We start from the raw sequence: 23,330 nt of genomic DNA, 5'->3' as shown, positions 1-23,330 counted from the left end.
GTATGTTTGCTTGCTTTTTATAATATGTTGTCTTTGTATACAGAATAAAGCAGGGAATGGCTATCTCAAGCCTGCTCCCCCGTGGAAAGAAGGCAGAACACGAACCAGTACAAACGTACACGCTCCAGAAAGGAGAGTGGAGATGTTTGGTATCAAATCTTTGGAAAATCACGTAACTAAAATGACATTTTTAGAGAGCAAGTAATTACAGCACTTAGAAATTGCAGAAGCTCCATTAGGGAAAATAACTCTTGCTGAAGTTTCAATTTTGCTTTCGTTTGTGGAAAGTCAAACCAGGTTAATTTGAATTAAACCTATTGACCTTTGTCACATCTAATAGATGTCCTGTTACTTAGCAATGACAGCACCAACTAGTGTAATCATTATGTATTTTCATAATGTGAATGAATTTTCTATGCTCACTATTGATACTGGTTTTGTAATTAATGCTTACGAATGTCTTAATGGATGTTTCAACCCAAAGATGCTGCTAACAGACCTTTCACATAAAGAACCCTGTGCTCTATGCAACACTACTGCTGATGTTTGTAAACTCCTCTCTGGCCCAATTCAGTCTATGGATTTATGAAGCCCATTCAGGAATGTAGTCTGAAAGGTTGTGGCCTGAAGCACTGAAATATTTAGTTATACTACAATGAAGTTCAGTCCTAAGGAAAAAACACTCTGGGGAGAGCTTGACACTGAATCTTAGTTTTGCTGACATTATTCATATTTCCAAAGTGTACTCCTAAGTGATTAAGACTCTTGACTAAAACCCTTTTTCTTTCACTGTCTCTATCTGTAGATGGCAGTTGTTGCTTCCTTTATGATTAAACTTTACTGAGCAGAATTTGCATTGCATGTAGAACCACTGAAGCATTACATGTAGACTTTACATTACAGCATTTAAAACTGAAGTAAATAGATACTGATTATAAGAAACCTCTATAAAAAGGGCATTATTTGACTTCAGGATGCTAGGAATTGTAACCTGATGTGAAATGCTTGTTTTCAAGGTTAACTGTTTGTTGTAGGCAGGCTCCTATTGCATTTTATTTTCAATTCACCTTTGGCAAGCCAAACTAATACAACATAGGGCTGAATTACCTAACAGCTCAATTGTGCTTTTTCTCTATGTGTTATGTTTGCATTGAGCCAGGAGCAAAGAGATCCCTGAAACATAATTACTCTCCAAAATTGTGCTTACGTAAAAAATTTGTCGTACTACGGCTGTGAGAGAAGACAATTTTAATATACAAACTACAAACTATTTTGCCTGTTTCATACAAGAATAAAACAAATATGTCAAGTTCCACTTTTATAAGTAGACACACCTTTCAATGCCATGAAAGTTACAATGTAAAAGCAGCTTATTTAGCCTGTATAATTAACTTCCTGAAGAAGAATTCTGACGTTTCAGTAAAACTTCCTTGTATTCTTCTGGTGTCAGAAGTCCTTGAGTTATGCTCTTGCTCTCTTCAAATTTGGGTAGAACCACTGCAATGTATCCCTCAGTTGATGGCTAAAATGGAGGAATGATGTTAGCACTGAAGTAGTAAAATAAAGGCTAAGAATTAAAAAGCTTCTCACCTTTTCTTGCAGAAGCGCTGGATTGCTAAGAATGTTTTCATTCACTTCTATCAGTCGCCCTCGTATACAACTGCAAAAGTATTCAGACTCATTAAAGTGCACAGTATGTCAGGATGGGGGTGGGAGCTTAAAAATCCTTACCTGTAAATGGTGTATTCTTCTCCATCTGATGAGGATATCCTGCAGAGCGGGGCAAGTTCTGTTAAAAACTGAGCACCCTGCATGTGGAAAAAAATACGTGTGTTTCTAATTATCCAGCTCTTCTTACAGTTTCATAAACATCAGCAATAACACAAGTTGGTGAATTACAGAACAAAGTAAGGAGAATAGCTACAGGTCATTAGGGGCTCCATATTTATACTTCCTTACAGGAGTAGATGAGAATCATAGAGTTGCTCAGGTTGGAAAAGACCTTAAAGATCATCAATCAAGTCCAACCATGCTACCCTAACTCTAACAGCCCCCTGCTAAATCATGTCCCTGAGCACCACATCCAGTTTTTAAACACATCCAGGGATGGGGACTCAACCACCTCCCTGGGGAGCCTATTTCATTCAGTGCTTAACAACCCTTTCTTGTAAAGAAGTTTTTCCCGATATCCAACCTAAAATTACCCTGGTGCAACTTGAGGCCATTTCCCCTCATTCTGTCATCTGTCACAGACCAGAGGTCTGCAATTAAAAAAAGCCACCAAAACAATCTCCAAATCCTTGGCATTTTATGAAAACAAGTTTCTATCTATTAAGGAATATTGAAGTGTCTCTGTATATTCTGTATACTATATATGCTTGTACCCTCCCGGCTGGGGGTCTCTCTCTCAAGTCTGAATACAATTACCTGCAGAGGGCTGAAAATAAAAAGGATGGGTCACTGCCAGGGGTCAATCTGGGAAGGAGGGAGAGTCCCAGGCAGTGAGAGAGAGACAGACAAGAACTAACCAAACAGAAAGCCCCCCACACGTACCCTTTTGGACTTCCCAGAGACTTTATTCTGAAGCCTGCTACAATTAGGACTGATTTGGTAATTAATGCTTGTAATTGTTCTTCCGTGCTGAAGAAGAGGGTGGGCTTCTGCCAACGTTATGACGCAGATTCTGCAACAGGAACGACAGTTACCGTACCGTATCGGTGCAAAGCCGTACCCTGAGCGCTCGGAGCAGCTCCAGCGCTGTCTCTGCCCGTACCCGTAGCATTGTAAGTAGATAAATACCTACAATCGAGCTTCAGCTGCGGGCATCGGGCTCGGCGTCACCCCCACCCCCTCGCAGAGCAGCGGGGCAGCGCGGGCGCAACGCGAACCGTCGGCCCCGTGGCCGCCCCGGCCGCGCAACGCCGCCAGAGGGCGCCGGGCCCGGGGGAGCAATACCCCGCGCCCCGCCCGGCAACTCGCCTGTTGGAGTGCTGCAGCACGCAGAAGTCCTCGCACGGCCTCCCCTTCACGTCTGCGAGAGGCCACAAACACGGGTGAGGGTGACGCCCCGGCAAGCTCCATCCCGCCCGCCCGGCCGCGCCGCACCTGCCTTGTACCAGCGCGTGAAGTACCGCGCCGCGCCCCACGTCTCGGCCGCCGCCATGCTGCCGCTCGCACGGCGCACGCGCAGCCCCGCCCCGCGAGCTGTTCCCGCCCTGCGGAGCGGCGCGCCGTGGTGAGTGCGTGGCGCCATCGCGCGTAATTAAAAGTGCGCTCCCAAAGTGGGGAAAAGCGGAAGAAAGAATTAACGGTGCGAGGGCACAGCTGCGGTACTGCGTCCAGGACCTCAGCACCAGGAGGAGCTGCTGGAGCGGGTTCAGAGGAGGGCACGATTCTGCACAGGGAGCTGCAGCTATGGAGGGCTTGTTCAGGGCAGAGAAGGCTGGGGAAAGACATCATTACAGCCTTCTGCTACTTAAAGGGAGCTTATAAACAGGAGGGAAATAGACCATGAAGAAAGTCTGATAGCGACAGGAGGAGGGGTAAGGGCAGTAAAATAAAAGGGAGATTTGGATTAAATGTCAGAAAGAAATTAATTACTCAGAGTGCAGGAGGCACTGGCGCAGCTGCCCAGAGAAGCTGTGGTGCCCCATCGCTGGAGGCGCTAAGGCCAGGCTGGATGGGACCCTGAGCAGCCCTGCCCACAGCATGGGGATGGGTGGGCTTTGAGGGCCCTTCCAACCCCAACCTCTCTGAGGTCCCAAATAAACACAAAAAACAGCACTTTGTTCAGTGGTTTATTCCATCAAGCACGCAGCAATACAATGGCAGCTATAACAATTGTTTAAATGTACCAAGACCCCATTTCAAGTAAGAACAACTGCATGAAAACACGGTTTCTGCTTCTATTTGTGGCAAACAGAACAAACTAGTTTTCTAGAGAAGTTGTAATTACACTTGACCCTGAATTCACGCAGCAGAAGAGCCACTTGGATTTACACCTTGTAGCCTTGAATGCTTTTTAAACAAAATTCATTATGCACCTGCACAATATTCCCCATCAATACAGAACAGCCACACTGCTTGACCCAGGCAGGCCAAGAACTCAGTCAAGGACTGACATATGCGCAGTGGAACTCCTGCTGCAAGTAAGGACAGCATATGACTGATGTCACATATACAGATGAGCCAAAAGATTAAGAAGAATGTGGCACAATGCAAATTACTTAGAATCCACCCTTCCTTGCCCTGTTTGCCTAAGGCCAGCGCAGGCACTACATAAGGTGGATACAGCTGCATTCAACACTCAGCTCTGTACCATGGTTAACAAGGACACACAAAAAAAGGTGCTCCCATTTATCAGCCACAGCAGGCAGGCACATTACCACAAGCTGCTCAGAAACATCAATGCATAAAAATAAAAGGCAGCTTAGAGACTCTGCTCTATCCCTCTATCAAAGCATAAGAACTTTCACTGCAAGTACCTTTAAGAAGTAGAAGCTTTGCTTCTGCTAAAGGCTGACAATGAAAATGTGGGCCAGCTTTGTCACCTCACTGCTACAAACAGCACATTTCAGACCATCTTTGGTTTGCTCACATAGTGCTTTGCAGTCACTGGTCACACCCCACCAGAGATGAATGTGCTGGAGCACCAAGCCAACCCGAGGGCTCACTGCCAGCTCATCATCTCACCCTCTTTCCCACACCTACTGCAGGCAGGTTTATTTTCCACATTGGTTTATTAGTAATGTATTTTGATCCACAGATATTTCATTGGTTTATTAGTAATGTATTTTGATCCACAGATATTTTCACGTCAGTTTCTCCCATTGCAAGCCAGCCAATTCACAGGAAGCACAGCCCGGAAGCTGTGGATTTATTGCTGTATAGTCACCAATCTAACCATCTCATAGGGGACACTCAGCAAAATGTCTGCTTCCTATCTCCCATCTACCACACAGACAAGAGAAGTCCTTCTGACTTCAGCAATTAAGGCTGTAGGCTAACAGAAACCGCAAGAATTCAAAGCAAACCGAGTCAGGAGCCACCCACATCTGAAATAGCTCACAACCAAGGAAGTGTGTATGTCCAATTTCTCTGATGGCTGAGGGTGCGCAGCAGAAGGCAAAAGACAACCATAGTGTCCAAATCCTACAGCACCCACCAGGAGCCTCCAGTATTTATGCATGTAACAGAGCTGTGAGGGGCTCAGAGGGAAAGGGGGAGAGAAGACTTGCCGAGTGTTCTGACTGGAAGCACATCTTGCTCATGAGAAGCAATGCAGAAGCCAGAACTGGAGCACATCAGCTCTGCCCCAGGAAAAGCAAGACCTGCTTAGACGGCACAACCAAAGTCAGATACTGCAATTCTGCAATACTCAGAAGAAACTTCCAGAGGGAGAAGAGTGGCTATGTTCTAAGAACTGGATTGACTGTGACCACTCAGGTTAAAGGTCAGCGAAGAAGGCACCAACTGGTCAAGGTATGGAAGCTTCAGTATTGACGGGGGGGTGTGAGGGGATGGGGGTGTTCTTTCAGACTTGTTTGTTTTTCTGAAGAAGGTGGCAGTGATGTGCACATGCCAGCAACTGAACAGCTTACTAGGAGTCAAAGACAATGACATTCAAACACTTGGGGTAGCAAAGAAAAGAGAAAGATGAGCAGTGGGGCTCTAGGCACAGCTTTAGCTGTAAGTTTGGAAATGGTCCTAACTGTGTTAGGGCAAAACTGCCACAAGAATTCAGATTGTTTGAAAGAAATTGGAGTTACTTTCTCTTTAGAGCAAGTTCAAGTGAGCTAACAGTTGATAAGCAGGGAAGAAAGAGAAGCAACAGGTGGGATATGTGTAACTTTCCTAATTCAGTCTCCGGAACGTGAGAATAAGACTGCTGTGAGAACCAGCAAAAAGAGGAAGCAAAGAATGGCAGTTCAAGGAGATGCTACAAAAAACATAGCAGATGGTTGTTGTACCACAGTATGGTTCCTCTGCACCACAAACTGCAGGACTCCTGTCAGCCTCCTTCTGCTGTTTGCTCAGAGGTGAGCTTCTGAAGGAAGTACAGAGGGTTCACCAAAAGGCAGAACAAAGGAAAGAAAAAAAGAAAAAAGGTAAAGCACTTGATGAAGGGAAAGGATACACCTGTGTTTTGTCAGTATTCTTGTTAGAGATGAAACGAGCGCTCTAAAAGAGAAGCCTGTCCTTCTCTCCTAACAACTGCTCAGGTTCATAATGTGCAGATTTGTTGGAGTTGGACAAGACTCCAGCACACCTCAGTGCTCCCCTTAGGATGCATTATTCTTCCTTTGCCTCCTGACTTCAAAGGAAACAAGACAAATCCTGTTCCAAAGACTCTGGCCAAATGCTGACTACAGGAAGATTTAAGAAACAAGCATCTCCTTTGAGGCTGAGGTCCCTTCAGATCAGGCAATCTGGAGAATGATAACAAGCTCTGCTCACGCTGTTTTCAAAAGAAAAGAGTTGCAAGGGAATCATCAGCACAGTTCTCCCAACTTCTAGATATGTAACCTCTTGCAGGATAGGAAAAGTGAGCTTGATTTGCTCCTTTTTCTTCTGTTCCCAATTCAGATGTTGTAAATATTTTACTGAGCACACTAATTTTCCTTCTGTGATTTTCCACTGTTATGGCATGATTGATACCTGACCTTCTTAAAAAAAAAAGCACAGAAATGAAGTTCAAGCCATAGCTTATTTCAGAGTTAAAAAAAAAATAAAGGGTAAGTATTCACCACACAAGTCTGAAAAAAATCTGTTCTCATTTAATCCTTCAGTATGAGCTCTGGCACTGGCATCAAAACCTTAACAGATCTATGCTGATTATTTTGGCTTGCTCGAGAAACATTGATAGAACAGTATTTCATCACTGTGGAAAGCAGTTTAAATAAATCTGCCCACTTAACCTGAGTAAAGAATTGAAGGGAGGTTAAAAAAAAAAAAGAAAAAAAAAGGTAACAGCTCACTGCCTGCATACACTGTTTCTCATCCAGTTAAAGAAAGAAACAAACAACAAAAACCAAATCTTACAATTCATTCCAAACACCCATTTTTGATGCGACAGTTTTGGCTTTCATTTTAATGACAGACCGCCATATGCCAGACTGCTTTAACTTGTCAGACACGGGATCATCAAGTACTTCCTCTTCGTTCAAGCTTTTTACTCAGCTGAAGATTTGAAGCACTGGTAAAGTTGAATCAGAGAAAAACTGTAATTGATTATTTCTGGTTTTAAGTAAGCGAGTTAAGATAGCGTACCTTACTATGTAGAAGTTGAGGCACACAATAATATAATGCTCGCATTTCCTGCCAATTCTGCAACGTTGTAAATGCAGGATTCTGCTTGTCAAAACAAAAAAATAATCACACTCTGACAATTGGCCTTTCCATCTTTCCTTCCTACGGATACTTTCAGGGTGGTTGAGATACTAAGACCATAGCTGTAAGCTCAAACCACACACTCACGTACATACAGGTTATTCTTCATATTCTGCTTCTCTAGACGTGCTGTCAGAAAGCTTGCTCTTTGGATCTTCCAGATTTAGCTGAAAGGATGCAACTGTTCTGCAAGCACAGGTTTACCTTATGTTATTATGCAGAACTAGATGAATTCAGCTCTCCCAGTCATCCCATTTCCAAAACCAAACCAAGAAGGCTGAGCAAAGGACTACTAACACTACTCCCCATGATATCAAAAACTGTGATATAACTTCACCCTTTCAGGCAGCATAAATGAGATAGAACACTGCTTTAAAAGTCTCTTTAACGGCATTCAAGTATACTACAGCTACAGAAACATTTTACAATGCAATGGCCATACTGCTCTTGCCAGTTTGAGGATTCAGTGAAGAGCAACTGCTATCATTGGGGAAGAAACAGGTGAAACATACTTGTCACAAACACTTCAATCAAACAATTTCACATGAAATCATTTGCAGTAGAAACCAACTGGAGTAGGAAACAGAACCCACAAGGAGAAGCACCACCAAGAGGATGGGGTGAGCTCATCTGCCACCCCCTGTAAACAAAGTGGACAGAGATCAGTTTCTACCAGTATAAATCCACACTACGTACTGCATGTCTTTGTTGCTTTACACTGCTCACTGTGCTCTCTGTTCACTGGTTTTGATTGTGGTAGAATAAGAACCACTGACATTTTATTTCTTTATACCAACAAAAACATGAAGTAAAAAAAAAAAAAAAGCCACTGTTACATATATTTACATACAGTAAATAAATTCACAAAAACACTTTGGCCCCCACCACAGGAGACACTGCATTAATAGATTTGGCACTCACTATGACTTACTGAGTTTGTCTTGTCATGGTACCGTATGCAACACTACATTCTGAGTGAAAATCCTTACACTTCTCATTGCTATGGGAGAGAAAAGGGTTGGAGATTGAAAGACCCAAGGACGACAACAAAACACACCAATAGAAATACCTAGACTATACCAAGCGTACCCCTCCATTATGGAATAAAAACAACAACTACCAATTATAACTTAACACCAATCTTTAGCCTGGCAAAATTACAGGTTTATGCTGAATACAATTTTATGTTCAAACACCGAGATGAGCAGCATTATCCCAAAACCCAAGAGAATCCCAGCATTCTGTAACAGGAAGTATCCCCAGCGACTACATCCATGATCACTAGCATCATTGTGGAGCATTTCAGGCACCTAAATAAACAAGAGAGTGTTAAATGCCTTCAAAATAAGCAGTCATTTAGAACAGTTCTTCAATGATGTGGCGCATGATGGCTGAGTCTTACTCCTCAAGACTTTTCTGTTGGCTGCATTAATACTACTTCATGAATCAGGTGTCACTCAACATGAGTAACATTCACTGTCTACTTTCATATAAGCTATTTACACACACAGAGTCAGTACTGGTCTAATTACTGTTTTCATGATAATTATGCTGATGCTTTAATTATGCTTGGAGTAAATGGCTGGCTTATTTACCAACTGATTTCATCAAGCCACACCAAGCATTTTATTCTTAAAACGACACTTAATCTTCCATGAACATCCATTAAGCACTTTGTACTTCTGTACAAGCATAATTCTGAGATACAGGAGAGATTTTAATACAATCCTGGCTTCACCAAAAGAAGTGCTAATGCTTTACTGCAAAATCCAAACCACGTTTGGTGGTGGAAAAAGCCAGCAAGACTACAAGTTGCACACCATCTGCTACACTCTACACCAACAGTCATCTAACTAAAAGCAATCTTGCACCTGGACATTTACCTGAGCACTTCTGAGTCCCTTCAAGCACCAAAAAAAATGTTGAAGAAGAGAGAGTAGAACAATTTATGGCCAAAGTTTAATTGATATCAATTCTTACACTATGTTATGTGTAACACAGGATACGTAAACACAACCACTTACCATATCCACAAGTGCCACATACATGAATAAGCCAGCAGTAAGTGCAAATATCCACATGGAGACATTGTCTGCGTAATGACCAATGAGTATCCCAGTTGCCATTCCAAGGTAGGCCAACATTGCTGACAGGGCATTGTAAAGCACAGCTTGCTTGACGGTCATGCCAGCTTTTAGAAGCACGGCAAAATCTCCTACAGCAGCAGAAAACAGAAGTTTACACCCCCAGGAAGCTATTGCAGCATGTCATATTTTCTCTTTCTTATAAGATGAAGTGATTAGGTTGTCATTTGCCTTACGTTTTCCTTCATAAAGTTAGAAAACAGTGGGAAAACAATTAAAATACACAAGAACAAGCGCAGCAAGTTCACAGCCTTACGTTTTCATGATTTTTGAAAGGAAAAGCTTTTAGTGTAGTTTGTCTTTCAACCAACGTACTGCTCTACCTGATATGTACGTGCACCCCAAGGCAGTTCCTAAAAAAAGCATTCCCACGTATTTGATTAAATCAATGTTACCAAGATAATTCCTTTTATTTTGTAACTTTTCTTAGTATTTTAACTGTAGCTTTCTTAAATTTAGGAAGTTTTCACTAATTTTTAAGTGTCCCTTAAAGCCTTAATTTTGTTTAAAAGACTGATCAGTCACCAGCCAGAAAGATCTCCCATCATTCAGAGTAGAAATCTGTCCTAAGACCAGTATAATGTATCTAAACAAAAGGGACTAAAATAATGCAAGCTTACTACTTGGAAAAAAAAAAAAAAAAAAAATTGGTTCTAATTAAAAAAAAAAAAAAGTAACCTCTCTCCAGTTAAAATCATTAAAAGCAGTTTCCAAAGTGGAGTTGAGAAGTTTGTTACAACAGCTTTTCCCACAAGATGATACAATTAAGATTAACTGGTGTAACACTATGAACATTGCTTAGCATTAAGAACAAGAAGATCTAATTTCTTCCCCAGTTAACATCAGCTAGCCCAATTTGTTTCATTCCATGTTCTCTGGTAAACAAGGTATTCACAGTAAGTTTTCTGCATTGGCCGAAATAGCAGGATTTAAATTTTAGAAAGATTTCTTGCCTGAAAGCAAACAACATTTGACTCCAAAGCACTGGATGTATAACATGAACTTATTTTGTATGCTTGTATTAATGACACCTTGTATGTGTAGTTAATACAAGTTGTGTAATTCCTACAGAATTTATATTGAGATGAACAAGATAATTTCTTCCCTGCCATAAAACCACAAATGTTCTCCAGAGAAAGTAATTTATTTCTACAACATGATTGTACAGACAAGCCAGATGTATCATTTAATAAATAGTTTGATATATACATGCTGGTTTACAAGCTCCATTAAATTAATTGAGCAGTCCACTTTCTAGAGGATTAAACCAGTTTAAGAAGTGTAAGCAAACTGTTCTTTCCTCATTCTGTACACCAGGTAAGACCACGGTGAGCAAGAAAGAACTATCAGTTACATGTTCAAAATGCTTCAACAACTGGAAAGGAGATCATAGAATCACCGAGTTTGGAAAAGACCTCCAAGGTCACCCAAGTCCAACCATCCACCTATCACCAAATCACCATTTCCTCACTAAACCACATCCCTCAGTACAACATCTAAATATTTCTTGAACACCTCTGGGGTTGGTGACTCCACCACCTCCCTGGGCAGCCCTTGCCAGCATCTGACCACTCTTCCTGAGAAGAAATTTTTCTTAACATCCAACCTGAATCTCCCTTGGTGCAACTTGGGGCCATTCCCCCTTGTCCAATTGATAGTAACAGAAGAGGCCAACCCCCACCTCGCCACAACCTCCTTTCAGAGAACTGTAGATAGTGCTAAGGTCTCCCCTGAGCTGCTTCTTCTCCAGAGTTCAACCAAAAAGTCAAGTTCTGCTCTCAGGAGCAGGGCATAACAGCAAGCTTATGGGCATTCCTATAAGCAATTGTGGTCATGAATTTTGATCACTTAGACTTAAAAAAGAAAGCATTTTAGAATATTTGAAGTCGCTCTAATTTAAGTGAGGAACTACCTTAGTGGAAAAAGCAGCACATACTACACAGAAAGGATTCTGACTAGATGTAATCTTAATTTCAATAGCACATGAGAATAAAATTAAACAGATGTGACAAAAGCAAATGCTAACATGCACTCTTCTGCCATTCACTATCTGTGCTATGAAGAATAAGAAATACAAACTATGCAGAACAATTTGTAAAATTCTACAAGAGAATTAAACATGGTAGCAGAGCCGTTTAGATTTTTTAAAGGAATATTAATGCAGTTCATAAACATTATTTTAAATAAAAGTATCATTGAGTAAACAGTCTGATACGGCTGAATTGACTTATCAAAAAACTGTACTGTAAAACAGAATAAAATAACCTACAATTCCCCAGAGTGCACCTGCGAGTACCTAGGTGGTTGCAGCATACTGAAATATTGGGGTCTTACCTAGCTCATGAGGTAATTCATGGCAAAACACAGCCACAGATGTGCTTAAACCACTTGATAAGCCTTCAGTAAAGGCTGCTCCTACAGAAAGACAGAAAAAAAGACATTAGGTCATGTTCAGTCATCAAATGCTGACATACTGTTGCAGCTTCTTATTAAGTTAGGACAAAATTATTCTCACTCAAACCTTCTTATGTTTCAGCAAGCATTCAGAAGTGTCACTGAAGTTTTTAAGATTGATACATGTCACCCCAAAGCAACATAATGCCCTCTAATCCTCTAAAGCAAACCAAATTTCACTGATTTCTGAAATAAGCGCAATACCATGCTGCAAAGAGGAGTCATTTGTAGCTGCTTGCATGCAGGGGATCCAGGAGTAGGGCTGGCAGAGGGATGGCTATCACAGCTGTGAGAGCACAGGAAAGAAGCCCATCTCTCCACCAGTACTCCAGCAGCTTCCACCCAGGCAAAAAACTGTCACACTTCCGGCAACAGTTGCCAGGAAAATGAGTTCTGCTCAGCCCAAAATATTCACCCAACACTTCAGATGGTCAGATTAGGGCCAGCACAACGGGAAGAAAAACTTTTCAATGGCAGGCAATTCCCTCTCACATAGGGTAGATGCCTTAGGCAGACCTGCCAACCAGAGCTATTGCATAAGGAAGCCCACTGCTTGCAGTCCTCCTCAACTGCAAGCATGGTGGTATGGAGACCACCAAAGCTCACTTGATCTAGCATAGAAATACTGCCTAAAACAGATAGCTCAAGGTGGATGTGCATACTGCCCAAAGGCTTACAAGATGATCAGAAGCCTACAGCACATGGTCTAAAAGCTTGAGGAAGCTGTGTATATTTAAATTCCACTTCTTTCACTAGAATAAACAGCAGCCCACAGCCACCTTCAGTGCAAATACAAAAGCAGGAGCCTAGCTCTTCAAAGCAGTGAGAGATAACGAGTCAGAGAGGCTGCAAATTACAACCAGGAGCTTCGGGCTACACATAAATAAAACCTTCATTATTAAGAGAGAGGTGCAACAGCAGACAAGGCTGGCCACAGAAGGGGAGAAACAGCCATCCATGGAAGTTTCCAAGGGGTGGCTGTGCGGATCCATGACTGGCTCCACCGAGTGTTTCCAAGCACTGTGTTTCAAGTGACCTCCGAGGAGCATCCCATTTTATGGTTCTATTTTCCAAGTTCAATTCAGTGAGCCGCAGTGTGCAAGACTAAAGCTATTTTGATTTAAGACCTCAACAAGAGTATTTCACACAGCACTCCAAAACACTTAGTCATGGCCGTCTACACAGTAATTAACACATAATTGACAAGTTACTGCTACTTGACTAGCTAAAGAGGCTATTAGTAAAAACTATCAATCTTCTCTACGCATCAATCTGTTTTCTTCTAAATACTGCTTTATAGTTTCCGAGTCAGATTTTGAAAGAGACAGAATAGCTACAGTTATCTCCCAAGACAAGAGACCTCCTCAGAATTAAATTGGGCTTCAGTTCTTGAAGAGAGTAGATAAGGAAAGCAGAAAGTAATTACCTTCTCCCATGCCTGCATCCTCAATAATCTAGGAGTTCCTCTACATTACTGCCTTTATACAATGTTTTCAGTCTTATCATTTATTAGAAGGAAGTGAAAATACAAGAGTCCAGCTAAGTCACAAAAGGTAAACCTAATTTTGTGGCCACCAAGGCAAACCATACAAAAGCTGACTGTGTTACCAACCATCTAAGTAGTTGAGAAAGCTGTATAATGCACATACTGCACTCATAACAACCAAAAGAGAAGCTTAAGAACAGGAATATTTGTTTTTATTTTTCACTGACTACTAATATTTTAACACATTTTCAGCAAACTGAATACTACACTAATGAATCTGATTGATGGTATTCCTCCCCAAGAAGTTGATTTAATAGTGTTACGGTATTTACAAGTATATTTGACTCATCGCTTCTCTCAAAAAATAGAAGTAAAAATGTAGGTAAGATTAGTATGGAAACAAACAGCATTCTGCATGTTAGTTATTTAGTTGAAGCTATACAGAAAAGTTCAAATCACAGAGCATAATTTCATAAAGGTTAGTCAGTGCAAGTGTTCCATGATGGAAATCAAAGCACTTAAATCTCATTGCTATGTAATAATCACAAGAGATTTAAAGGAAAAAGTAACTGACGGAAGTTACCAATTCACAAATGACATGAAATGAACAAACTTCAGTTTAGCCAGAAAGCCCTTCACTTATCTTCACAGAAGATGTTTACATCTTCATGTAAATAAGCAGAAATATTATATAAGTAGTATGGACAAAACATCAAGTAGGTGGTTTTCAAACTCATCCAGAATTTAAAAATAATAATAATCTCCACTTTCATTAGTCTGAACATGGCAGAACTTTTAAAGGCTACTGCTCTCGCTTACTCAGTAAGCTTTTATAAGCCTCTCATAGTTTTCTTTTCATAACTATTAAATCATAGTTCCTTTCTAAACCTCCCAAATGCTAAGAGATAATTGATTCTGCATGTAATTTGAATGCAAATCCTTCTTCTACCACACATTCAGAACTCATCTGCTAGAAAATTTACATTCCACACTTCAACTTTCATAAAGAAATAAAAATAAAAGATTAAATCACAGAAGGTCTCTTCTCACATTATTCTTTGAACTGACTGAACTTGAACAACTGCAAATACTGCTGTAAGAAAACATTTACTATTGAGCTTTCTGCTTAAACAAGAATGGACTTGTCTATGCAGTAAAATTTATAGAAAGACTGTTCCTGCTGAACTGACTCTTCATTACTCTGTACAGGCTGGTAATGAATCCAATCCAATAGCTAAAACAAAACAAAACCACCACGTGGAATAGCATTAATTATTGAATTCAAGATCATGAAAGAACAGCATAAGAACTAAGAATGATTACTGATTTAACTTCCCTTTCTATAATTTAGTTCTACCATCAAATTTTTCCTTCTAGAAAGGAGACACCAAGATCCAAGGTCAAGTCCAGGAGACCAAAACACGAACATTAATCTGTTCATTTGTCATACCAAAAAGGCCTTTCAGTTAAAGTTCTGTCAAAAAAGAATGAAGACTATAATGCATGAAGGGAAAGAAAGGAATCTAAACAAAAAGGAAAGTATTTTGATTTTCTTTATAAGAATACTGTACCATCTTTAATATAATTAAACTTCATTGAAATTAAAAAAAAAAACTAAGAGCAGATTTTGAGTTGAGCAAGATCAGTATTTGAGAAAAATAAAACGCTTTTTAAACATTTTCTCAAAAATGAGACTAAGCTTGTTTTGAATCTGTTCAGGACACTGAGTGCCTGAAGGAATGCACTTATTCTATACTTCTACAGTTAATGGAGACATTCTTGAAGCAGAGATCTGCATAAAGGCAGCATACATTGATATTACTGATATCCTCTCCATGAGTTGTTCTTCTGACAGTTGGTAACCAGTGCCCTACTTAGACACTGCCAGAACATAAAAAGCACTACTCAGCTTCCACAGACCTGTACAAGTATGAGGAAGAACAACCACAATATTGCAAAAAAGACACATGGCAGCAATGCCTGGCTACAGTCACACCTGACTGCTGTGTTCAAACCAACACTTACCAATTGCTAGGCCATCACTGAAATTGTGCAGTCCATCTCCCATTATCACCATCCATGCTAGAGTTGCTATGCCAGCATCCTTCAGTTCTTCACGTGAGTAGCGCTGGCTGTGACTGTGTGGATGATGGTTCTGATGATGATGGTGATGAAGAATGTGATGGTAGTCGTGGTGGTGATGACTCAGATGATCTGTCTGTCCAAGAGTATCGTGTAAGTGAGAATGACATTTGTTCCTACAGCCTCTGGATACATATTCATTATCAGCCTCCTCTTGATGAGAATGAGCTATCATGACTTCTTCTTCTTCTTGTACCGCTGGCTGCTGAGAAATGAAGGGCGATGGATCTTGTGAGTCTGTCCCTAGATAGCCCTCAGACCCTGTTACAAAAACCCAGAGCATAATATTATATATTTTTAAAGTCATCCAGGAAGCAAAGATAAAATGAGCAAGTCGAATAATTGATAAAGAAAAAAAATAGCAAGTCTGAAAGTTGAAGTTGATAACCCAGTGTGCTGTACCAAATGCTTCCACAACCAATTTTTGTTTTAATCAGATTTGGGGGAAAATTCTTATGTCATAACAATAAAAAGCTTTTACTTTGTCTCCTAACACTAAAGCAGTCCCATACATTGTGGCCACAAATGTCTCCTAAAAAGTCAAAGAAGAAGAATAAAAAAAAACCAACTTTTCATCTAAGACGCAGTGCAATTTAAGTACAACAGCATAAGGCACTATGTTCAAATTTCATAGCGTGAAAGCTGTTAGCTCAATTGCCTCAGAACAAAGAAAACTGAAATGCATATGACATTAACTCATCTTTGGGCTAAGAAGTAAGAACGCAAGAGAACAAGATTATGCCATGCAAAATTGTGGCAACCTCCCTGCATTCTGTACAGAAATAAATAATATACACAACTTGTTAAGCTTCAGCACCTGAAAATATACACACAAGAATATAAACACTATGTGAAGTGTCCTCATGTGAACATTAACAGCACACTAACATTGACTATTTTATCTGACAAACTCTCCAGTCTCGTTACGTTCCTTGCCTACAGTTCTTTTCCTGCACTGCTGAGATCTCTTTCTTTAGACAGAAAACTATCTCCTGAAAAAACTGGAAGCTGCTCTTAACTACAAGAGCTTACAAATACCTAGTGAGGTGTGGCTTTGTTTGCAACATGATCTTCAAGACATCCGACCATTTGCAGAAGTACTTGAACATCTTGGATTATGGATTATCAACTTTAAGAATAAACATTCAAACCCCCAGAAAACTGGACTTAAGTATGCATGGTCTGTTATTTAGACTTCTGTATCCAACATCTAGCAGTCTAATAGAAGTGTAGAAGTCATTAGGTACGTCTACACATGCAGCAGGCATAGCCAGTAGAGCTTCCCAGAATGACTTCAAAACACTCGTTTCTAAACTGAATCCACTACCTTCTTTAGAAAGGTTGGATAAGTTGGAAGGAGGTAGCGATCAACCTACAGTAAGAATCAAATGAATAAACTGCCATCAATCAGATACAGTGCTTTTTTAAGCTGTGCTGTTGCACAAGAACAACTGTGCAGTGACATTACTGAGACTTACGATCATCTGTATCTAACTTTTCTTCATTCGCTGAAAACTTCTTACTTTCTCCATCATCTTCATTTTTTTTCTTATTCCAAAAGAAAATACTGTAGTTATGAATATTTTACTTATTTTTCAGGATATACATGAGCAATATTATATTCACAACATTTATGCAGCCTGCACAGAAAGAGGACAACATGGAAGCCATATAAAGGAGGCAAAAGAGGAACATTAGAAATTCTTTTAAGTACAGTAAAAAGACAAAAGTTCCCCAGGCTCCAAAGGAGTGAAAAAATGAACATGAATAAGTAAATACCATGTACTTCTGTGAAAGGACTAAATAGAAGGATTCATCTGATAAGTAAAAAACACAAAAATATGCCGAACAAGAACAACTCTGCTAGATCTGTAACATCAGTGTAATGCTTAATGCTGGCATACTGAAGAAAAGCCAAACAAAAACCTTCATTCATGGCTTGTTAAAGTCAGTGTCACAAAAGTTTATAATCAATAGCTATGTAGAAAGCCTTGTGCCTTAGTTCAACAGGAAATCCATTCTCAGTGGCTGACATAAGGATACAGAAAATACTAGCTTTGCTTGTAACTCTTCACATCATCTCCTTGTGAATACATTTAACTAAAGACGGTGGAACTGATCCTGTCACTCAGTTAGTTTCACTTACTCCAGCATCAACCACACTGACAGAATCAGCTGGGATCCAAGTAAAAGAGCTTACAACTTCTGCACCGAATCTGCTGTTCTAGCATTTACAACTCACTGGAATCAATCATTATTTACACCTTCCACATAAAACACAGCATAGTAATGCGAAGGCTGTGTTGCACTGTCATTTTGGGAGAGAGTAAAACTTCCAAGGTGGTATTTCCAAGCAAAATGCCAACTAAAGGTATCACCTTCTGTCACCCTCTACAGTGCAGACAGACGCTGAGCTGCCTAAGGAGTGACTGCTGCCCTTACCCATTTTGTGGAAGTGCTCCTTCAGCAGTAATGCAGTAACTGCACAAGGCCATCTTATTACATCTGAATTTTAGATTTAAATGAACAATTTTAAGGATTAGACAATCCTATGATCTCCTTAAGAAGTCAGAAGGAAGTCAATAATGAACAATAACTTCCCAAATTTCTAACTTAAAACAAAGCTGTGTGCTTATTAAACAATTCACACACACTACCTGTCTGGTTAAGGAGACAGTTCTGAACTCTTCCCCGACATAACCACAAAAAAGAAAAAAAAAAGAAAAAAAAGAAACCAAACCACTGTCTAGTTTGAAAGCCACCAAAAGAAACAGAACAGAGTGCTAATCTAGTCAGCAATTGCTACTTTATCCAATAACAACATACACAATCCTTCTGTTTCTATAAAAGCGTACTCAGAAGTCATCATGCAACGCAACAAATTCAAATTAATTGTTTCTCTACCTTTTTCTTCTTGTCTTTAAACTGCTTTATTAAAGTGATCAAATGCTCCGCTAGAAACATAAAATACAAGCCTCCCAGCGCTGTAAGTCCCTTCCATGTAGAATCCAGGTAAGCACTCTCTTCTGTACTTTGAAAAACAAGATGCTTGAACAGAGGACCTCTGTTCTGTTCAAGCGGAGCCTTTTCGTGGTGATGGTGGTGGTTTCCATGAGACTAAAAGGAGAAGCAAGAGGGGAAGTCATTATATTCAGAAGAATTGACAACAAAGGAAACATACAAAGCTCTCTCTACATTCTCTCCTCAAATCTTGAGTACAGATTTAGCACTTAGAATGGGATAAATGCTCAGAATACAACCTCAAGCAATTACAAGGAAAATGTCTTGACAGAAACTACTGAGAACAGTCCTGGCTTTCATTCTCTCAGTGAAGTTACTTGCAGATATAATGCACACATGCATTACATTCATACACATACATTTAGATTTTCAGGGACATCACATGGAAAGTTCAAGACTAAGAAACGAACAGAAAGAACTCACAGCTCTGAAACCTGCTGTTTAGTACATCTTACCTGGAAGCTGCATCTAGAAATGTGATCAAGAGCTTCAAGAAATTTAGAAATGTTACAACCATATTCCAATTTTATTGTCTGTATTACCTATCAGTAATGGAACATTTCAAAGCCTATCAAGTAATGTATTTTTAGGACTTTAGAAATGTTCAATTCTGATTAAAAAAAAAAAACATTACAATGGATAAGCAATCAACATACATGTCTGACAACATGAAACAGTGGATTTTCTATTCCCCATCTAAAGAGCACAGTGAACTATTTCTGTTGCCCATAAGGTTCATGAAACTGATGGAGGAGAAAGAGATGGCACTGCAATAAGTGACTAGAAAAGCATTTATGCAAAATTCTTGTGCGTGACAAACTGTGAGCAATTTGGCAGTATGCATGACTGAGAAAACAGGATACAGCTTGAGAGAAAGGGGTGTGAAGTTTTACGCTATAAGACTGACAGAAATAATACAAACAGCTCCAAACAGGAAGTTATTAGGAGAGAAAAATACATATTTCTATTAAATAATCTATCTTACTAGCATATGTTAATTAATGAAACTACCACTAATAGATACAGCCAGCTGTCAATATGGCCCTCTTGAAATAACTAATGAATCAGCAATTAATACTTACATGTGGAAGGAGATGTAAGAAGGCATCTCCGCTTAAAGTCCCCACAGCCAATGCCACAAGAAAACTCAGAAGAAATTTGAAAAACACACGATTCATCAAAGGTACCAGTATAACCCCCAATAAAGAAAGGAAACTGATGACTGAGATGGATATAAAGCCACCAATCCAAGCTGTTAAAAGAAGAAAAAGAAAATGTAAACAACTGCTACACGAGATGTTGTTTGCTTAACTTTTTTTTTTTTAATCAAATACTCTTATCATCTGATTAGATATTAGCAAGCGTTGGGCCATAAAGATTTGTGCCCACATGTGATAAAAAGCCCCAAAAGAAAATCATCAGCTTCGAAAAACATTTCGGAGATTTATAACATGTATGGGTTTTGAGCAGGCTTTTATTTCTCATTAAAAAAAATAACCTACCTATTTGCAGAGAATAACCTTTTGGAGGAGCTTCAGCTTTTTCGCTACTCGCATGCACTATGCAGTATTTCCCATCAATCTGATTAATAAGAGCTGGGCAGAGATAGCTAAATTCTGTGGCAGACAACAGTACTTCAGTGCTTATTCCATGGGACTGCATCAGCTTTGATGCACTGGAGCACTGTGGGAAGACATTTCTTTAAGTTAGCCAGAATCAAAATACTGTACCTTAAAATGACTGCATCTCCTATCTTAATTGAAATCAGTAGCAACTCCACATGACCGCAGCTACACAGGCAGTAATTAAAAAGCAGTAACGAATCACTTCAGTAAGAACTACACCTTTATCCTCTCTTCTGGCCCAGAAGGCAAGCTGGGCAGCGCTGACAGATGATGTGTGATTATCACACGTTCTCAACACAAGGAGAACAGATGGTTTGTTTTGAGATTAGAAAAAGCCTAACAGTTTTGACTCTGTTTTAGAGGCTGGATAAGGAATAATAAAAAAAGCTCTTAAGCTTTGTTTTATGTCACTACTGTGGAAAGTCTTCTGCAGAGCACTACCACCACATATTTCCCTCAGAAAAGAACTTTCCACTCCATGACCTACAGGCTTCAGTACTCCCCTTGATTCCCACAGCAGCACTTCTGCTCTGACTGTGCAGAATGCAGCAATTACTCACAGATACAGCACCCACTAATCAAACGCTGCACATGCCTGCTCTGAACTAACTAGAATAACTACACAATTAACACTCCAGAGGAACACTTGCTTTTTAAAGCTCTTGGTGCAGAAAGATCGTGTAACAACTGTTTACAACAAAATGATTGACTTCATCAGCACTCTTTTTCACTACCTTAAAGTAGCAGACATCATTTTGCCGAAAACTTTTCTTCTTCAGTTATTTCCAGATCAGGGCCCCATGCTATTTATTTCCTGGTCTTGTGCACCAAAGTACAAGCTCTATAGTCACAGTCACATGCACACGTGGTTTTTGGCTGCACTTACACAGCAAGAAATTCATTTCAGGAAAACAGTATTTGAGTATTCACTCCATGGTGCCTTGGGTACTTGAAGTTCCCTTGCTGTTTTTGCATAAAGTAAAAGGGAGTTTTCCTACAGAGTGTTGCTAACTTGTATGTGCTTGCCTAAATAGAGCTCTTCGATGTCACTGCATATTTTAGAGTAAGTAAATAAGTATATAAAAACAAATGTGTGTTTATATTTAATGTAAACATGCATTTCCTTCTAAGAAAAGAGTATTACATAAATGAGATAGTGTGTGTATTTTCTGAGCTTGTGAGCATAACATTTTTTCAAGCCAAAGAGTTATGATTCAAGAGAAGCTATTGTTCCACGTTTCTTCTATGAATACAGTTATACTATAAAGCCTGGACCCAGTTAAACATTAAGCTCCCAGTAAGCAAGCCATAACAATGCTCCTAATGGACCCAGAACACAACAGAGCATCTCACCTCTTGCGTATTTGTGTTTTTAAGTTTGGAATACAGGTAACTTCCTTTTTCCAATTCCTTCGGAGAAACATGAGATTCGTTTGACTTGATGTTTGCGAGCCAACTCGTGCTGCTTCCATTTGTGATATTAATGGAGTTAGATCCAGCCAGGCCTACCTGAGCTACAGACTTGCCTTCTGCAGGTTCCAAATTCTGCAGTTCAGAACTGCCGTCTGTGGGAGTAGTGTTGATCGACCCAGTGATTTCATTAATGGCATTCTTACTGTAAACAAAGTTGTGCTGATGGTCTGCAGTCTCTGCTTTATGAGGTTCCTTTGAATGATTGTTCCTGGGGTCTTTGTTAGCATCAGATTCGTGGTTCGGACAAACAGTCTTCTCAGAGTTTTTACTCAAGGAAATGTGGTTACGATGAAAGTGATGATCGTGGTCATGATCATGGTTGTGGTCTATTTTAATTCTTTTCATTCTATCTATCCCTATGTTCTGTATCAGTTTTCTAAATCCTTCAATTGTCAGAGAGTTGTTTTCTCCATAACGATTAAAAAGTTCTTGAAGGTGATGCTTCTGTCTCAATCCTGCCAAGTCATCATTAATGCCAGCTGCCTTTTCTGGAAAAGTTCTCTCCAGTGTCTGCACGACAGTAGTTGTCTCCACTCCATGATGATAACTTTCACACAACAGTATGAAAAACGATACGAGGAACGTAACAGACACTGTACTCTCCATTGCAGTGCCCTATTAGGCAATAAATGGAAAAAAAACCAACAACAATAAAAAAGCTTCCAAGTTCGCATAAAACTGGCCTCTTAATCTGTAATACATTCCCAGAACTAGCAAAAAGGCCTTGCTCAAGTTACTGAAGTACCCAAAGAAAAGCCATACAGCCTCCCCAGCACACTGCTCTCCCAGCCGTGCAGCCTCACGCAGTACAGATGGAACTGTGCATCACAGCGACGTGCCCAGCCACAGTCACTGCTAGGAGTGTAAGCTCACCTCGGCTTAGCTCGGCCTGAGGCAGCTTTCTAACACGAAACAAACTGACAGCATCCTCACATCCGTGCCAACTGAGTTCCTGATGCGGCCAAACCCTGCATTGTTAACTTCTCACTGCTTTTGGCCGACCAAGGAGACAAGCACTCCGCATTTCCCGGCAGCTACTTTAGACGCTTCACACGCTGCTACCGCACATCTCCTCTGGCCAGGCAGGCGGACCGCCGCCTCGGCACAAATCAGCCGGCGGGACCCCGCCCCGAGCCGCCGCCACGCGGCTGCCGGCCCCGCCCCGCCCCTCCGCGAAGAGAAGCGAGCGCACGCCTACCCGATCGCCGCTCCGCAGCTCGGCCGTTGGGGGAGAAGGGAACCGGGGAGAAGCAGGAAGCCGCGGCGCCGGCTCGCTGCTAGCCGGCAGGCCGCCGCCGAGACCCGCACCCGCGGCCGCCCCTCAGCCGACGCACACGCGGGTCAGCGGTGGCACCGCCCCTTCCGGGTGCGGTGGCCAATGGAAAAGCAAGGCGGTGTCACGCGGCGTCCAATGGGGTAGCGGGGCGGTGTCACGCGGCGGCGGGCGCCGAGGGCGGGAAGGCCTGGGGGGTAGGTAGGGCTGGGTGTGACTGCGGGCCGGGCTTTGTGCTGAGAGGAGCCTTGGTTCTGAGAGCGTGACTGGTTGTGCAAGTGGTCGAGCTGCTTCTTGCGAGGTGCAAAATGCTCTAAAGGGAG

General features: G+C 40.9%; 3 protein-coding genes across 4 annotated transcripts in view; 1 reads left to right on the top strand and 2 right to left on the bottom strand.

The window, feature by feature from the left end:
• The window catches only part of CTNNAL1 (catenin alpha like 1), a 58,622-nt gene extending 57,041 nt beyond the window's left edge, over window positions 1–1,581 (top strand). Inside the window, exon 19 of the mRNA XM_042839929.1 lies at window positions 44–1,581. Within this exon, the coding sequence (XP_042695863.1) occupies window positions 44–205 (162 nt within the window). The 3' untranslated portion in view covers window positions 206–1,581. The remainder of the gene's footprint in view (window positions 1–43) is intronic.
• Window positions 1,232–3,171, bottom strand: ABITRAM (actin binding transcription modulator). Its single transcript, XM_042839930.1, has 6 exons — window positions 3,106–3,171; window positions 2,980–3,031; window positions 2,554–2,683; window positions 1,732–1,808; window positions 1,591–1,660; window positions 1,232–1,522 (listed from the first exon to the last, which is right to left on the bottom strand). The coding sequence occupies exons 1-6, from the start codon at window positions 3,161–3,163 to the stop codon at window positions 1,388–1,390; spliced, it is 522 nt and encodes a 173-aa protein (XP_042695864.1). The 5' UTR covers window positions 3,164–3,171; the 3' UTR covers window positions 1,232–1,387.
• Window positions 3,172–3,784: 613 nt separating this feature from the next.
• Window positions 3,785–23,032, bottom strand: SLC39A6 (solute carrier family 39 member 6). Of its 2 annotated transcripts, XM_042808667.1 has the most exons (10): window positions 22,933–23,032; window positions 21,615–22,349; window positions 20,139–20,319; window positions 19,719–19,888; window positions 18,520–18,732; window positions 17,094–17,163; window positions 15,499–15,876; window positions 11,868–11,948; window positions 9,414–9,604; window positions 3,785–8,699 (listed from the first exon to the last, which is right to left on the bottom strand). In XM_042808667.1, the coding sequence occupies exons 2-10, from the start codon at window positions 22,338–22,340 to the stop codon at window positions 8,547–8,549; spliced, it is 2,163 nt and encodes a 720-aa protein (XP_042664601.1). In that variant the 5' UTR covers window positions 22,341–22,349; window positions 22,933–23,032; the 3' UTR covers window positions 3,785–8,546. The 2 variants fall into 2 exon arrangements, with proteins under 2 accessions (XP_042664601.1, XP_042664602.1); XM_042808668.1 differs by lacking the exon at window positions 17,094–17,163 and having other exon boundaries at window positions 15,499–15,820.
• Between the last annotated feature and the right edge of the window lie 298 nt (window positions 23,033–23,330).

Source organism: Centrocercus urophasianus, unplaced genomic scaffold, assembly GCF_019232065.1.
Source record: "Centrocercus urophasianus isolate 14NV4802_14NV808 unplaced genomic scaffold, USGS_Curo_1.0 seq_11, whole genome shotgun sequence".
Taxonomy (NCBI): domain Eukaryota; kingdom Metazoa; phylum Chordata; class Aves; order Galliformes; family Phasianidae; genus Centrocercus; species Centrocercus urophasianus.
The sequence above is the reverse complement of the archived record's forward strand: the minus strand, read 5'-3'. Positions and strand labels throughout refer to the sequence as shown.

What these genes read in the sequence shown, in the direction of transcription:
- SLC39A6 (XM_042808667.1), bottom strand. Translation starts at nt 22,340, where the DNA reads ATGGAGAGTACAGTGTCTGTTACGTTCCTCGTATCGTTTTTCATACTG. An exon ending in AGGTTATTCTCTGCAAATAG is followed by an intron (nt 19,889 to 20,138) that starts GTAGGTTATTTT and finishes TTCTTTTAACAG; the next exon opens with CTTGGATTGGTGGCTTTATA. An exon ending in ATGTGGCACTTGTGGATATG is followed by an intron (nt 8,700 to 9,413) that starts GTAAGTGGTTGT and finishes TTGTTTATTTAG; the next exon opens with GTGCCTGAAATGCTCCACAA.
- ABITRAM (XM_042839930.1), bottom strand. Translation starts at nt 3,163, where the DNA reads ATGGCGGCGGCCGAGACGTGGGGCGCGGCGCGGTACTTCACGCGCTGG. An exon ending in CACGCGCTGGTACAAGGCAG is followed by an intron (nt 3,032 to 3,105) that starts GTGCGGCGCGGC and finishes GGCCTCTCGCAG; the next exon opens with ACGTGAAGGGGAGGCCGTGC. An exon ending in GTGCTGCAGCACTCCAACAG is followed by an intron (nt 2,684 to 2,979) that starts GCGAGTTGCCGG and finishes TTCCTGTTGCAG; the next exon opens with AATCTGCGTCATAACGTTGG.